The sequence below is a fragment of the Tympanuchus pallidicinctus genome, unplaced genomic scaffold (genome assembly GCF_026119805.1).
Source record: "Tympanuchus pallidicinctus isolate F22 unplaced genomic scaffold, pur_lepc_1.0 scaffold23, whole genome shotgun sequence".
NCBI lineage: Eukaryota > Metazoa > Chordata > Aves > Galliformes > Phasianidae > Tympanuchus > Tympanuchus pallidicinctus.
Window position 1 is genome coordinate 3207622 of NW_026294740.1, and position 17315 is coordinate 3224936.

At 38.1% G+C, this 17315-nt stretch overlaps 2 protein-coding genes across 2 annotated transcripts in view; one reads left to right on the plus strand and one right to left on the minus strand.

The window, feature by feature from the left end:
- Positions 1-17315, minus strand: part of TBCD (tubulin folding cofactor D) — a 109336-nt gene that overhangs the window by 73729 nt on the left and 18292 nt on the right. Inside the window, exons 9-13 of the mRNA XM_052687967.1 lie at positions 16255-16387; positions 15025-15167; positions 14271-14331; positions 13690-13764; positions 10793-10887 (exon numbers count right to left, since the gene is read on the minus strand). Of these exons, the coding sequence (XP_052543927.1) occupies positions 10793-10887; positions 13690-13764; positions 14271-14331; positions 15025-15167; positions 16255-16387 (507 nt within the window). The remainder of the gene's footprint in view (positions 1-10792; positions 10888-13689; positions 13765-14270; positions 14332-15024; positions 15168-16254; positions 16388-17315) is intronic.
- On the plus strand, positions 655-9323 carry ZNF750 (zinc finger protein 750). Its single transcript, XM_052687968.1, has 3 exons — positions 655-828; positions 5252-6882; positions 7318-9323. The coding sequence occupies exons 2-3, from the start codon at positions 5456-5458 to the stop codon at positions 8042-8044; spliced, it is 2154 nt and encodes a 717-aa protein (XP_052543928.1). The 5' UTR covers positions 655-828; positions 5252-5455; the 3' UTR covers positions 8045-9323.

Genomic DNA, 17315 nt, shown 5'->3' on the forward strand with positions numbered 1-17315 from the left:
CTAAGAGCGAGTACTGGCACTAATCAGCAGATGATGAGATTTCCTCCTTTCCCCATGCAGTTTTACCACTCCTGAGCAAACGTTCAGACGTGATAATCAATTCCTCACTGAGGTGACTCCTTCCCATTTGCAGGATCTGTACATTTGACTGCTGATTATAGGCAAGCTTTGGCAGGTTCCTGTGGCAAGCTTAGAGTTAGTTCAGTCCCGCCTTCAGAGAGGAGACTCATGAAGGACAAAAAGATTTAAATAAAAATGGAGAGGGTGAGGGGAAAAAAAAAAAAAAAAAAAAAGCAATATTAAGGCTCCAATGGCATTAATATAAAAAAAAGCCAGTTTCTAATAAGAATGTAAAATTCCTATTTTTAAGCTTTGCTACCCTCTGTGTGCTGTTGATTCTGCTGCTCACAAGTCATTTCCAGTGAAGTGAAGTAGGTTGGAAGCTCAGTCTATCATGCCTAGTCATTTCCGACCCCACGCTGCAGAGTGCTGCTCAGAGGAACAGAAACCAGAGTTCAGAGTAAAACTTGGTTGTTGGAGGGCACAAAAGCAACAAGAGCTCCCTTCGATAGCCGAGATGCTGAGGTAATGCTGAATGAAAGCAGTGGACGCAAACAAATGAATCGTAGCTTCAGGCTGGAGTAATATCAGGTGCATCTCTACACCCTGAGGGCTCAACTCCTACACTTCTTAAGTCCCTCCCCCTGAAACAACCTCCTGCAGTTTCACTTAGGGAGCCGGCAGCGAACAGGTACTTCTCTCTCAGCAGTGACAGCTACAGGGTAGCAACAGTGATCACCTGGAAGGTTTCACGCACCTATGTCTCTGGTAAGTACTCTTCTTTAAAGAATTTTTTCAAATACAAATGTGTTTATATTACAGCTGAAAAGTAAATCGGAGGTTTTCCTTTTTCAGCTGGCTCAGAAGCCTGGGTTCCTCCCAGCAGGTGCATTTACAGCACCACTTACAGCTTTCGGCAGAAAGTTTCAACAGGAAAGGGAAAGATTTTAGACTGTGCCAAAAAGGGACTCTTAGTTTTCACAGTAACTTACTCTTGCTGGTGAAAAATTTTTTTTTCCTATAGAGAAAATTAATGTATTATATTGAAGAATGACAGAAAAGCTGTATTGATAGGAATTGCTGCTTATTCTGCCAACTATTCTTTATACAATAGGACTGGGTTAATCTGAAGAGCCTGTGTGAGAACCACGTATTCTGTTTCAGTTTTGATTTGTTAGTTTTCCAGCGTGTGGGAATGTAGCGAAGAAAACTGGATTGTTATGAGTTACCCTTTCTCTCGCCAATTAAAGTGCATTAAGATGGGGAGTTATTAAGTTAATATTTACGAAGATTTTGTATTCCCATCCCCACCACCTCACCAGGCTGCTCAGTCCCTGCCGCCTCTCTCCACAAGCACAGCCCTCACTCCCTGCACGCACACTTCCTTCCCAGCCCTCGCCAACCCACTCCTCTCGCCCATGTTTCCTCCTAATTAACAAACAGTTGTGTTAAAATTTATCTTTCAGTTTAAAGGAACTGGAAGTTTAGAAGGGAGTGGTAGTTAATCACTGGAAAATCTCAACCAGAATAAACCTCACAAATCTTGTTCTTGCAACACTCTAGGTAGGTGACAATGGCATGTCCTTGAGTTATGCAATAATGCCACATCACAATATTTTAATTATAGCATGTCCTTCAAAATGTTTCCACCCCAGTGAGTGCTCCTGGTCAGAGAGATCAACATCACCAAAGGATACTGCAATAATAATGGAGTGTGCATGACAAACTGTTACGTAGTTTGCTAAAGCAGTGTCCTAAAAAGACGCCTAATTACCAGCCCTGCTTGTAATAAAAGACATTTTGAAATTTCCCCTTTGATCAGCTGGACATCTTAAACAATTTAGACTGCTTTAAAAACTGAAAAACAGCATGCATGCATATATATATATATATATGTACAAGCATATATACATGTGGGTATGTATGCTTATGAATACATATGTATAAGTATACATACACGAGTATACATAGAAATACATTTTTATGCACTTACACATACACGCACACAATTCTAAATTATATCCTTATTTTCTGGCCTTGCTAACCTTTGTGAAAGCAAGGAGGCAGCAGCAGCACGACTTCTTCCTTCCAGTTTAAGCATGCAGCTCTCGCTCTGCTCTCCGGCTGGACAGGGCTGTAAGAACGTGTGCTGCCGACAGAGCAAACAACTGAGAGCCTCAGGTTTAACCCATGATCTCAGTAACCTATTTCCTATAGAAGTATAAATCAACACTACTGCTGCACTAGCAAGATTTTGTATTTCACTATCCACACTTCTCAAATCTGGCATTCAGGAGCCACACTCTCAGTTAACAAACAAAAAGGCATGAAAGCTATCAAAGCTATCATCCTGCTATTCAACATTTTTTCCCCATTTTTTCAAATAATATCACAAGTTCATGGGATTCCAGACTAAGTAAAAAGGAACTGCTTATTTTGATTTTTTTTTTCTAATTCTAGATCTTAATTTCAGTCATCTAAAACATGCATTGTACAACTGCAAGTAACTAATATTAATTATATACAGACAGTCTAAATTGCAACTTCTTCAAACCATTAGTATTCTTCCAGTTTTATATGTGTGTTCAAATAGTTTTAAATTTCTTTAGTTATGAAATAAGTACTTTTGCCAGATACTCCTGGGTTTTACTTTGAAATTAAAAGACAAAGTGTCCTTTTTGGCTTAGTTTAGAAATGTTCTACTACTGGCACGTTTAAGTCATGAGAAAAAGAAAAGGATTAACCATTAAAAGAGCAAAACACAACATGAATCTGGCTGACACTAGTTTACTAAGGGTGAACACCCTTTCCAAATCAGCTCCTCGCTGTACCCTCTCAGGTGAGCGTGGCTGGCTCCAGAAGCGCTGTCTGCAGGCTGAGCGTGCCATCAAAAAGCATTCCTAATTCTCTCCTGTAGACACGTTGCAAAGAAGCTGCCAATGCTCTGAATTTCTAACATTAAAACTGCAACAGAGCATTTTATCTTATTAAGAAATGATACTTAATATTCTGCAGAACAGGAATAACTTGAATCAAAGTTAAATACCAAGTACAACGTCGGGGTGGGGGGGAACAGGACGCACAGGAATTTACACTATTAAGCAAAGGAAAGCTAGAAGAACAAGAAAATCTAATTAACATCTCTTTATTATAAGTGCTGCACCTGAATGTAAATTCAGACTTATCATAAATGGCCAAACTAAGAATGCAGTGGAGTTTTGACAACAATATCTTCTTTTCAAGAACTATCAGTACAAGGGCTTCCAAGAAGATATAAAGAACAAGAACAAACTGACACAATCACGTCCATTACAAGCTGTCTGAGTTAGCTATGCACCATTAGTCAAAAGTAAATTCACTTAAGGCAAAAAGACCCACCAACCAACCAGCTAGCTACCTATCTGCACCTCCCACTGCAAGTCTTAATTTTTATTTTTATGTATTTATTAAGTAAAAGCATTATTCTTAAACCTTCAGAGGAATGTAGGCTATTAGTTTTTAAATCCTACAAGGCACATTTGTTTTGTATTTTTATTTTATTAGTTTGAGCTACTATTTTAACCAGACTGCAGTGGCAGGAATTTAACGTGCTGCTGGACATTTTGAAGTTTTCTTTTGTACTGTAACATTATCAGTGTCTATGAAGTCCAACAAAAAAGCTTTGTTAAAAGCTGAGAATTAAGAAGCAACGTCTCTGCACACTCCTACTTCCTTACACTGCCACAGATTTAATTATTTGTTAATTCTAATCAAAAGATTTTTTTTTTCTATTTATACAGCAGGCTGTATTTTTCAGAGTGCTTTCACAATTATCATTCTAACACAAATTAATATTTCTATGACATCAGAAACAATATGTAACACAATTTCCCAGAATTACTATACCTGATAAAACAAGCAGCAATTCTGTAGCTTTGCCTTCTGTTTTCATAACGTGTTGCATGCCATTTTCTATTAAATTATCTGATTTAAGAAATGCAAAACATTTTGCTTCAACTAAAATCTCACAGCATGTAATTACTAACAATTCTTTCCATAAACTTTATATTTTCACGCTACTAATCCAAACCTCTATGTAAAAAGCTTTAAAAAAAAAAAAAAGAAAAGAAATCAAGCTATCCTAGTCACTCCTACAATTAGTATTCCTGCAGTTTCGGGTAACACAATAGATACAGTACGTGGTTTTGCAACAGTCATCATTTTGATAATGATGCTTATAGTTCATGATGAAATCATCAGTTTTTAGATCTCTGCCATAACACATCCTATAAAATCATGAGAACTTGACTCTGAGAGTTTCTCACGCCTTCAGAATCAGCGAACATAATGGAACAAGCTGATACAAGCCCTCCTGACTTATCTACTGAGCAAATCATTAGGCTGTACAAAGTATCCACAACCTTACTTTTTCTGAAGAAAGGCAGATAGATCATGCCCCTGTAAATCAATCTCTGTCAGACATTTTTTTTAAAGCATGAATTAATCTACTTGTGCGTCTGTCAAAGCGATACAGAAGGTGCTCCACAGCAGAAGAATGTGAAATGTGTTTATCAAGCAGAATATACTATTAGTCAGATACTCCAGTACTCATTTCTCTTAATTGAATTAGGAAGAGGAAGAAAATTGGTGTGGTTTTAACCTTCGAGAGATTGGCCACTCTTGAGGTATCCATCGAGATTAGGCTGTTAGGAAATGCCATGCAGTTAAAAGAGGGGCTGGTCAGTCTCTGAAAGAGCCAAGTCAGCTACCCGAGTGCAGCCAATCCACTCCACCCTCATTTCACCAAGCAGGAAACTCCCTCCTCTCTTTCCCCAACCGGCCTGACAAGCTTGCCCCATACCCAGCCGCTGCCAGGACCTGCCTCTTCTCATTCTACCCACCTCCACTTCTCTCAATAGCTCCACCTAGATTTCTGCTTTTGTCCTCTGAATGAATTTTCCTTCAATTTTCAGAGAAAACTTCAAGTCCCCAGCAGCAGCAGGTGACAGCACTGCTGAAAACTGGGACACTTCTGCTCAACAACATTCCAGTTTAACGTGTATCTGTTTTACATCTAGAGTCTAGCATTTGTCCTGTTTTACCAAAAAAAAACACGCATTATAGATATAATGAAGGGGAATACAGTTTAAAAGAACTGTTTGTGTTTAGTTCCAATGTTCCAGTACAGCTAATTTTGAACTTTGTATTCCAGTGCTACCAGTTAGAGAAGTGCTGCTTTCCGGCACCTCCTCTTCCCTGAGACACCCTGGGAGTTGGCTTCCTCTTTTCACCTGGGAAGAAGGATTGCAGAAACCTGATAAACTGGAAACATCAAGAGGCTAAACTAAGGAAAGCTAACCACAAGAAAGCTTTTATAAAGAATCATTACATTTAATTGTTTAAAGCAGAAAAAAAGATGAGTCTCCTCAAAGAGCGTAAACCAAAGAAGCCTCATTACATCCCAAGACCGCCAGGAAAGCCATTTAAGTATAAGTGCTTTCAGTGCCCCTTTACTTGCAATGAGAAATCCCACCTTTTTAACCACATGAAGTATGGCCTCTGCAAAAACTCCATTACTTTAGTATCAGAGCAGGACCGTGTCATCAAGTGCCCAAAGACTAGTTCCTTGGAGTCTAAGCAGATCAATCACCTAGAGCCTACAGTCAAACCCACTTCTTCCAAGTCAGCCACAAACGGACTGTCAAATCTTGATTCAAAGCCTCAATACGCTTTTCCAAAAGAAGATGCCAAGGAAAACGTTGAATTACAAAACCAAGCAACGAACACAGCAATCCAAGGTCAGAAACCTGCAATCCAGAAGGAAGTAACCCCTGCCAGTACCTCAGCAGAAAGCACCCTCGGCATGCAGCCTCTTCTGGACAGCATCGTGAGGCCTTCAGCTTTTGTTCCTGTAGGAGAACACAGAGATAGCAAAGGCCCAGAAACAAGTGAAGTACCTGAAATTCTATCGCTCTCCAACAAAAGTTCACCTTTTCACACTAAATCTGCATTTCATGCACCAAGTCACCCATGGAAAGCAGGTTCTCCTTTCCTCCCAGAATTTCCACATAAAGTTCCTCCCACAAAAGGCTTTGGTTCCATTCCTCCTTACATGCAACCGATGATTCCAGACTACTCGCCCCACTTTTATGAGCATAGGCTGGCCATCTATACACCCTACTTGCTTCCAGGTAATTCCGAGTGTGAAAGCTCTGCTCTGTCCGTCTACGGCACGCAAGACCAAAGACACTTTCTTCCTCACCCTGGGCCACTTCCAAAACACATAAATCCATCAGCATATGAACACTATCGGCTGTTCCAGCAGTATCATTCCACTCCTCCAATACCATATGGATTTTGTAGGCCCACGGATCCTCCTTTTTATCGATTTTCACACGTAGCCGGTATTAACAGAGATCAAAGTTCTCATCTAATGGAAGAAACTACTTTGTTATACCCAGCTTCTTTAAGTCCTTCCCAACAATATCCTCTAGGTTCGCACAAAAAACAAGCAGACTATGAAAAGGAAATAACATTACTGCATGCCAAAAGTCATTCCAAAGATGACCAAAATGAAAGAGAGAATGCTAAAATGAGCCCTCTTGCAGGAAGCGCAGCAACGGGCTCCCCAGGCAGGCCCAGCCCCACCAACTTCACTCAGACAAGCCACGCGTGTGAGGGCTTATTTGACCTCTCCAACAAATCGTCCTCCACATCACTTGGAAAATATGATCAACCAGAAGAAAACTTTACAGCTTTCAGACCTGTGAGAAAAAGCACTGATCAACCAGCACTACTTCCAAGCGTGCCAACACAGCAAGATAGAGAAGATTCACCTTCCAGGTAAAGTAATAACATCACCTTGCAAATTCTTGTCAGATTTTTAGGGGCACACATAGACAGCATGCATGTATTTCATGCAATCCCCCTAAAGTACATTTGCATTTATAGCACCGGGATTTGTTCTGTAAGATATGTCCACAAAACTGCTTTATGTACAACTATACAAACCCCAGCTGCTGTTATGAGTCAGCTGCTCATTCATCTGAATGCATCAGGTATCTCTAACACCGTTACCACGCGTGTACCTGTGCATTTCAGGAAAACACTTCTATTGGAGAGAGAGAAGTATGGTGAAAGGGACCTGGGGAAGGGAAAAGATAAAAAACAAGACTACTAAGCCAGATTTTCTTTTTTTTTTTCCTCTTCTCCAGTTCCTCAGCCTCAATTTTAAAAAAGCAACAGATACTGAATTCTCTTCTCTCTCATGTCTTTCAGCATTAATGTCACTGATGAAGATTCATATACACCAAGTGAAAGCCACAACAATGAAGGTTCACTGTCCAACACAGAAGACGACACTGGAATAGCTCCCCTTAATCTTTCAAAAAAGGCTGACACAAATGCAGGACCTCCTCATGAACACGCATACAAAGCCACATCCAAAACAGAGAGTCAGAACTTCCTAGAATTGCAAGATATGCCTCTGAACCTCTCGGTAAAAGATTCCTGTAACACAGTAAGCCCGAAAACAACATCCCACAGTCCATCTCATGATAATGGTGCTGCTACTTCTCCAAAGACAGAAAATGAGAACTCAGGAGCAGAAAGCTCAGGAGCATGCAACCCCAAGAACCCTATTAACAGTGCCTGTGACAAACCTTTCCCAGCTCACCGTAACGAAGCTCAAGACTTACGCATCATTGACAGCTGCGATGAACAGAAACAAACAGCGGCTGTAGCTCTCTGTCAGCTAGCTGCATACAGCCCCAGCAAAGTTAGGATGGACAATGAAGGGCAAAGTCCTCAGGACTGTAATACTCTGAGTACAGAATCTACTCCTGACTCTTCTGATACTCAGGATACTCAGTGCAATCAAAAAGTAAAAGGACAAAAAAGGACAAATCAAAAAGAATCAGCAAAATCACAGCAAAGCACTAAAAGAGTAAGGCCAAATGACTGCAGCAGAGTCTTCACTTTGAGGAAGAGAACAAGAGTATCTTAATGCTCCACTTTCCAATTTGTTTCTAATCACAGAAATTAGTTGCCACCTATGCAGAAATTTTCTACAAACCATCCCTTACTAGATCTGGTCCATGATAAGATACATTCAAACTCCCCTATGTAAATAATGTTCATAATTTTATATTCGTATTTTTAAATAATTGAGCGTTCCCTTCTATAAGCTCAGGTTTTTATGAGTGAATTTTTGCATTCATTACTAAAGCCAAAGGCCATTAGAAAAATCTCCAAAGTTTTTTGCAATTGTATTAATGTAAAATAACTTTAACAACTTATTTTTCTTATAAGATGTTTAAGCTGTAGAAACAATACTGTTCAATAACATACTGTCAGTATTTTTCTGGATTAATTTTATTTAATAGAGTTTTTTGTCTTTTTTCTTTGAACAACTTTTTATTTCGTGGTTCAGTAGTTTAAAACAAGCTTAAGATTAGACCTGGCTACTTAGAGTTTACTGTAAAAACTGGTCAGGGGATGAATGCACTTCGCCATTATACCATAATGCAAAACAAAAGTCCAAATGACTCAGAGGCAGAGGCCAGCTTGAACAGACTGACCCAAACCTTGTACAAGCAAGTTTTTCTTGTTTTGGCTAAAAACAAGACTTCAGCTGAACCAGACACAGCCTGCACCAAGTTAATAAGCACGGTTTAGCTTTAACTGAACCTCTATGAAAACAATACTGAAAATATGAAGATCTAAATGATTTAGGTGCCTAATCCTCTGAGCTTAGACAGACACTGGGCAACCTTCAAACTCCAAACCTTGAAGGATATTTATATAATTTATTTCACCTGAGAAAACTCTCCTGGTGAAGGTTTTATTTCATAAAACATCATCACCAATTATCAGTTTCAGCGTGCTTCTGAATAGATCCTAAAACTGCTAGTTCTGCTTCTACAACTGTGTACATAAACTTGTAATTTTTCAAATAAATCTGTAACCTGTACCTAAAACGTATGTAAAGTCATTCATGAACACAAATTCACTGCACTGTCTGCAACACATTTTGGGGGGGAAAAAAAAAGGTGAAAAAGTAGAGTGTGGTATCAACTCTAAAAATGGAACTTCCTTCACTGAATAATTAATTCAGTAGAATAATACATCTGCACTTGAGCTCCATATGAGAAGCCTTTGTGATAAAGCTGCTGTCTGGCATATCCTGCACTTCTCCAAAAGACTTATGTGAGTCTGTTCCACTGCATAAACACCTCACCCACATTTCAATAGTATCTTCTATCAGTGTAAGTAAAATAACTGCAGATTAACCATTATTCACTCAAAAATATGGGTATACATGAGTCGTTATTCAGATAATAGAGACTCATCTACTTGATCACTAGCAGCAAGCCTAAACCTTGGTAAGGAAGCAGAACTGCATTAAACACCCTGCAGCCTCCAGAATTTACTGCTTAATGTGTGCGCAATGGAGATCCAAGATAAACTATTTAGAATGTTCTAGCTAAGATGTTAACTTTAAACAGAAACTTTCAGGGATTAAGTTCTGAGTTGTTAAAGAAACAGAAGAGTAACACCATAGTTCTTTAATCTTCCACAGAGAAAAAGCTTTTCAGATTGTGAAAAGACAAAAATATCAATTTCAGTTTGAACAAATGGAATACGGCGATAGAAAAACCGTAACAGTTAGGCTGCCCTGATCCCTTGACAGAGGTCTACAGTTTCTGTTTAATTAGAAATGAAATAAAGACATACCACTGGATCGCTTCCCAATCCTAACATTGTTTTGGTTTTTCAATCATTTCACTTTTACAATACAGAGGGAAAAGCAATCAGAAAAAGAAAACCAGCTGAACGTGGTCAGCACAAAAATTCTCATGTTCAAAACTGTTACTATTTGGGATGCGAACTCTTTTCATGGAATCAGAATGATGAAATGCATTAAATATCATTTTACGCTTTTTTCGTGGAAGTCAACAGACCTCCAGAACAGAAAAGACGCAGCAACCAAACTCACTAATAAGAAATAACAGTTCTGGAACATCACTGAAAATTAGTGTTCAGTCTCTCTGTTCAAACAAGAACACAAGAGTGCTAAAAGAGACCCAAACATCGAGCCCAGTCTGCTGCTTGGAAAGTGCCCATTCTGTGTGTACTACTATATTGAGTTTTTGTCATTATAAAGCTATAACAGATTATCCAAAAATCACAAAAGATAGAACTACTACCTTCACATCGATATCACCGTACTTTTGCCCTGTTATTTCTTTCCATTCTGATATTGTAAGAACCCATTAAAGAAAAAACAAAAACACAAATGACCTTAAAGCAGTTCATTGCATAAATTAAACCAAACTGTGTTTCTGAAATTTCATCAGAAACAAACAGAATAAGCTACCAGCCTTAAAGGGCAAATTAGCTGCTGATTATTTCATATATTCTATTCAAATAATGGCATTGACAGTATAGAAGCATATAGATTATTTTTATACGACTGCACAAAGAAACATGGGGGAGAGGGAGAAATAAAACCCCAAGAAACTAATTTCATTTTGGAAAGAAAAATTTATTAAATAAGGCACATCCAAAACAATGCTCTAGACAGAAGTACCTTAAACATTCCCCCAGGCATATTTTTCACTCCGGAATTAATACTCAGTCCTTATTCAGCACACTCAGATCAGCAAATTTCAGTCTATTGCTATGTATTAAGTCTCTGAAACTACAACCTGCTAATCCAGGAACATAGTAACATTCAGCAACTACAACTCACCATCTGAAATTCGGGAAGGGAGTAACAATCCTCTTCTGCCTAATTCAGCCAGTGCCAGGCATCCACCGTGCCACGCGTTGTCGGTTTCCTGGAAACTAATTTGAGAATGAAAACAAGCTTTGTTAAGGCTAACTTTGCCTTTCTGGATTACATTTTTTCATGGTGAATTCCTAACAATTTAAGACACAAACCTTTATCTTCTCTTTACTCTTGTTATACTTTTAAAACACAAGAATTGAACATGTTTCCTTCCCCATTTTATGCAACATAAACATTGCTGTAAATATGAACAAAGAAGCAAAAAAGTAAAACAAAACCAATTATCAATATAAATGTAACTTCTTTGTGGAAGAAGACAATACAAGGGTCTCACGCAGAAAAGGAAAAGAACTTTCTGTGGCACTGCCAAAGATGCAGGTTTACAGAATATAGCCAAGACAACTCATTAATTTAAACACAATCCTTTACTAGAAGGAAAGGCTCAAGCAGTCTAACAAAAAGATTATACAAGCTCGTGCATTTCAAATGAGTGAACAGTGGGGTTCAGATGCCTCAAAAAAAAAAAAAAAAAAAAAAAAAAAAGACTTGTAGTGAACACAGGAAAAAAAAACTATCAGTGTACAGTTCTTGATGGACTGGGAGATAAAGGAGTGAAAAGGGAAGTTTGTATGCTGCATGATTAACAGTTAATTAGTCAATTCTGCATTAAACTAGGAATAGGAACCTAAGAGTAAGATACTAAACAACTAAACTAGGTCATATCAAAGCTTCATCTCTCCCAGGCATACTGCCTCTGAAATGGACCCATAGCAGATGCTCAGCCAAAGACAAAGCACAAAAGATCATTCCCTATTAGCCTCCTCCTGGCTTTGGCAATCAGAAGTACAGGACTTCCCAAGCCAGAATGTCATATTTAATAACCTCTGATGGGACTCCCATCCATTAATTTGGATAATCCCTTTCTGAACTCCCTTAACACTTCTGGCTTCCATAACATCCTGTGGCAATGACTTCCACAGTTTAATTGTGTGAAAATGGACTTCCTGATGCTCCTCAGTTCTCATACTATGAGAAAGAGTGAACAGTAAACAATTGCCCGCTTTCCCTTCTCCTTCATATTTATGGTTTTATGCACCTCCTCTATATCCTCCTACCTTTTCTTTCCCACATGGAAAAGACATCAGATAAATCACATTTAACACCTCAGCTTTGTCATTTCTTCCTTTCCTAATATCTTACACCCCACTTGCCTTCCTTTTTACCTAGACAGATGCTCCATTGACATGGTCACAGAACCATCAAACTATGCACAGTGAATTCAGGATCTCTTTCCTGAGTAATATTAACTGGTTTCTCACTGTCCATGTTCAGCCCTAAGTGCATTAGTTTGCATTCATTAGGCATTAGATATGTCTTTTATAGTCTAGTTACTTAATTTAAGGCTGATATATCATCTTTTCTACCACCTTTAGCTTTCACTGTATTATCTAATTTAAATTATTACTCTGTTTCATCTCCCCACTGTTCGCCTTCTTTCCAGGATAGCTTTTGAGTATTTTGGATAGAACAAGGCTTGCACAGATCCTTGCAAGACTGTGCTGAAGACCTCACTGCACTGTGAAAAATTATTTCTTCCCTGCCAACTGCCTTTGAGTCTCTGCATAAGACATCCTTGCTTCTTATCCTCAGAAATACAATTTAAACTGCCGGCGATGAGCAATTGACATGTTATTTTTATTTTGTTCACTATGTATTTAGTGCAAAGCAAACTGAAGAGATTCCCTTTCTCCCTGTCTTCATTTGTTCCAAAGTGTTTCTGAAGAAAGCAGGTCACTCAATTACTAGCTGTATTACTCACCCCTATGACTTGAAAAACAAGGAAAGAAAACGCAGTGAGTACATGTCTTTGAAGCTCCAGGGATAATTGAGATCAGCTGCACCTCCTGAATTAATCATAGTAATGCAGTGGAAGTATTGGCTAAGAAGATACTTTCATTGCAAGTTTTTAAGGCTGTATCTTCTTTTTTAAAGCAATATTTTTTGAGCTCAAATTTTCAACTTGTACTCTCCACCAATGAGAAGAACAAAAGAACAAAAGATTTGTATGGCAAACTAAAGATTACCAACATTTTTTGTCAATAAAGAAATTACTGTTTTTGTTATTGGCTTAGTCCAAAACACTGGTTGAAACCTTAAATTCTTTAGATCTGAAAGTTTAGCAAGTCCACAAGCCTCTGTCTCACACAGCCAAGAGTAGACTCCTGGGCTAGCAGCAGTAACAAAACAACACAAGTACATTGCAAAGCTCTCCAAAACACTTCCACACTACAAAAGATCATCAACAACAGGGCAGAGAAGATTTTCTGATCATTATACACTGATCAACACCCCGTGGCACAGAACTTGTAACGTTTTACTGTTTGAATGTACTTCGAATAGCCACTACCTTTTCTGTACCCAAACCTTCCATCTGCTACTTCGGTTTGTTTCAGATAATATAAAATCCAGAGGGCAACAATCCAAGTCACTCATGATCTTGTGCATTTCTGCCATACTCCTTCCATTCATCAATCTTCCTAGATGTTTTAGCCTCGCTTCCCATAGAACATTATGGAATATCCTGAGTTGGAACTCACAAATAGAGTTTCTGTTCTACTATGCACATACTACATTCAAGTCATCAGCACACAGGGAATTTTTAAAGCAGCAAGTTAATGAGCTTCAGCACTTCTGGTTTAAAATATTACGAACAGTTTCCTTGAATTCCTATTCCTATTGGATACTAGAAGAAAGGCAAAAATATCTATGAATTCTTAGATCCATTTTCTTAATAGCAGTCCTCCTATTTCATAAGCACACGTTTCAGATGCATGCAAAATGCGATGCAAGATTTTTACCTAAAACAGTCCAACAGAGATCCGACCACATCATCTGCTAATTCTTTTGGAAGTCTTCCAGTAATTCTACCAATTCTACAGAAGTTAAAAGAAAAAAAAGCATACAGTGATTCATTAGTTCTGTCATTCAGTGAGTAAATCCAAGTAAAAAACCTAGTCACTGGAAACTTAGAGTAAGTAGAGAGCAATGCACTATGTGAACACCAGTACCCCAAAACACCAGATCTCAAGCTTGGAGTCAAAGCTACAAATTAGAAAAGGTAAGAGAGATATACATGTGTGTGTGTGTGTGTGTGTGTGTGTGCATAAAATATATATTAGTGGAAGAAAAAAAAAAAACCTTTAACTCAAGTCCTACCCAAAATGCCTATTTGCAAACGTAAGTGAAATTTTCCTGAAGACTAGTCTGATTTTATATACCGTCATAAAAAGTCATATGGCTTAACAACATGAACTGTGCTAAAGCCATTTGAAGTAACAGAATGTTACATCACACAAACCATCAATCATGGGTTACATTAAGGCTGTGTTTGTGTTGTTTGCTTTAATTTATAAGTTTAGAGTAACAACAAGAAACGTACCCTTTTGCTGCAGACCACCTGACAATGGTGTCTTTGTCTTTCAGTCCAACCAGCAGTTGCTCTGCAGATAATTTTGTTTAAACAAAACAGATTACTGAACAGGTTTATTCAAACAACAGAAATACTTCAAATGTTACAAATTCATTTTCGTCCTAACATTGCTGCTTCCTAATTTAAACAAAAATATTCGTATCCAGATTTCTTGTTTCTGCCAGACAAGTATAAAAAATTCATTTTATCGCTTAGCTATAAAAGCCTTCTGATTTAAATTATAACTTTTAATTAAAGCATATTCATTAGCAAGCTAGCAGAAGGCCTTCCTTAAGAGTACATACTAATACAAAATGCTGTTCTTTGATAGTACCATAGCTTAAGAATTTCCAGCATAATTTTTAGCTTTAATGCAGTACCATTTACTTTATTTTTCATTACAAACTTTAACAAATCTTCCAGCTATGAAAGGCTCAAAACATCACTTCTGCATTACCACTAAAATGTATTCCAATAACTCCCTCTCTCTACGCCACAAAAACACTAGAACACTTTTGAGTTTCTGCTTGAGAGGCCAACATTTAAATTATTTGGGAAACATATGGTATATTTTAACCAGTTGCTCAGGTTGAAATTTTAGTCTTTTGAATTGTTGAAATTAGTGCAGATATCCAGAGCACTTTCTTAGCACTAAGCATGCTGCTTTCCTAATGTACATATAACGTGCAGACCTGACAAAGAATTCTGTCCCATTTCAACACACCTACAACATTTTCAATCTCTCCTGGAATGTCATATTCCTCATCATCCTCAGCTTCATTAGCAGCAACAGTTATCTTTTGGCTCTGCATAACTGAACTCTGAGCCTGCAGGTTGGCAGCCAGAGATCGACAGCCACGCTGGTATCTGCAGAAGAAATAGAGACAGTACATTTATAGGCTGAAATAGCTGAAATAGGCACATATGTCACAAAACCTGCTTGTCAAGTTATACCTCCAAGTGCACAGTTTTCCAGTTATTTAATGTTTGTGTTAAAGGAAAGGGAAAAAATATCCCTTTCTCCTTTCTCCTGACCCAGCTGCCACTTTTCCATGTGGAGAAGAGCTAAACTACTTCCCACTGTGACCACAAAGAGAGACAAAATTCCCATGCCCGAAAAAGCTCTCCAAAACCTTTAAAAATAAAAATCAACTCATTAAGAATGGTTTTAAATGGTAAAGCTAGCCCAGGGTTTTCTGCACAACCTGTACTCACATATCTAGCCTGTGGTGCAAACATATCCTTACAAAAGAGATAATTTTCATGCTAAACAAACTTTTTGCCATCGGGCAAGGCACACTCTCCACCTAAAAAGAATTTTCTATGCCTAAGGACGTTCTCAAAAGTTAGTAGAAGAAATACAATAAAAAAAAGTCACCAATGGAGCCTGCAATTTTAAAATATCAGTGCGAGAAATCTGAAAAATGGGTTGCCCTCTGGCAAAAAGGAAAACCAGACACCAAAACCTGACTAATATGCAAAACTGAAGTGGGATTGCAAACCACTTTTCCCCTGTGAACTTTCTATCGAATCAGGATAGAACAATGTAATGGAAATGTTAAATTCACTCTTACAACATGGAACTACGTCAACTTCAGTACCAAAGGTTGCTGTCTTCCCATTTTTACCAAGTTGTGCATTACATGAAACAGGCTTCTTTCTCCTTTTCTGAAGTACAGCAGTAAAAGTCACAATATTGCTCTGCTATCCCATAACTGGAAAAATTACAGGAAACAATATATGGCCAAAAAACTTCATAAAAAGTTTTGTAAAGTATGTATTCAGTCTTAAATAACATGATGATGATTTCTTTTTCTTGTAGGAGAGAGCAGGAAGGACAAAGACTGGCAAAAAAATGGATTTAGGCATTTTTTAGCTTCTGAAGTGATTGTAGATTACTTGTTTTAGAATTCTTTTTCTTTTTTAAAAAAAACTATTTCAACTTGAAACTAACCTCCATTTTGCTACCTTCGGTTTCACAAACGTCAGTCCAAGTCGTTGAACAAGTTTCATCCCCAGCTTGCGAAGAACCATCTGATTGCTTGCTGACAGCTTGCAGTTATCAAGACACTCAAGTACAGTAGCAGCTGTAAGACAAACACAGGCTAGAAAAACGCTTAACAACAACTCAGTATAAAAAAAAAAGTTTAAAGTCTCCAAAGTTCTTCAGATTCAGATTTCTGAAGGTATTACTGAAACACAGATGTCTTACTACCCACTTGTAGCAGTTTTGATACTGGCCAAATAAATGTAATATCCTTCACTTACCAAACAGGAAGCACTGTTATAAGGATTACTTTCAGCTGTGGAAATCACGAGTCCAGCTCATGAGGAATATTTACGCCTCGAATTCTCACCGGAAGCAACATATTCAACTACCTGTGTCTAAGAATCCTCCATAGTCTAACAGAACCAAGACTGAGAAAATCTCAGTCAGTTATTCTGTACCCAATCTGCATACTTGGCATTCACTTCCACCATTTATGTTTTTCAGGTAGCACCAACTGAACTCCTCTGCACAGAAATTGGTATAACAATGAATGTCCAGGAACATTTAAATGCAAAAAATAATACTGATCTGTAAACAATCAGCAACAAAGCTTTCCATTTCCATAGCGTATCAAAGCCAGTCGTCCACCAAAATGACAACCACAGATTAATGGAGAACGAGTGTAAAGCTCCAGAACTCAAAGTTTTCACAAGAACACATTCCTGTTACAAATAAAATAGTTCCCTTGCAGTTAAAGTCTGAAAAGATGACTGTATTGAAGAACGAACTTATAGCTGATCAGTAATTAATACAAAGTAGCTACAGGCTCTGAAGGACAAATCAGTCTCAGGGTAAACAAATTGATTGCGTTCTGTAATCTTCTAGTCCAGGCCCACATCAAGTTTCCAAAACTACCAGGAGATCAAGGGCACAGCAATTGTTTCCAGTTCTGAGAGGGCATATGACTTTAAAATCTACTCAACTTTTGATCAGGTTTTTGTTTTATCCTCACTTATTCCACTATT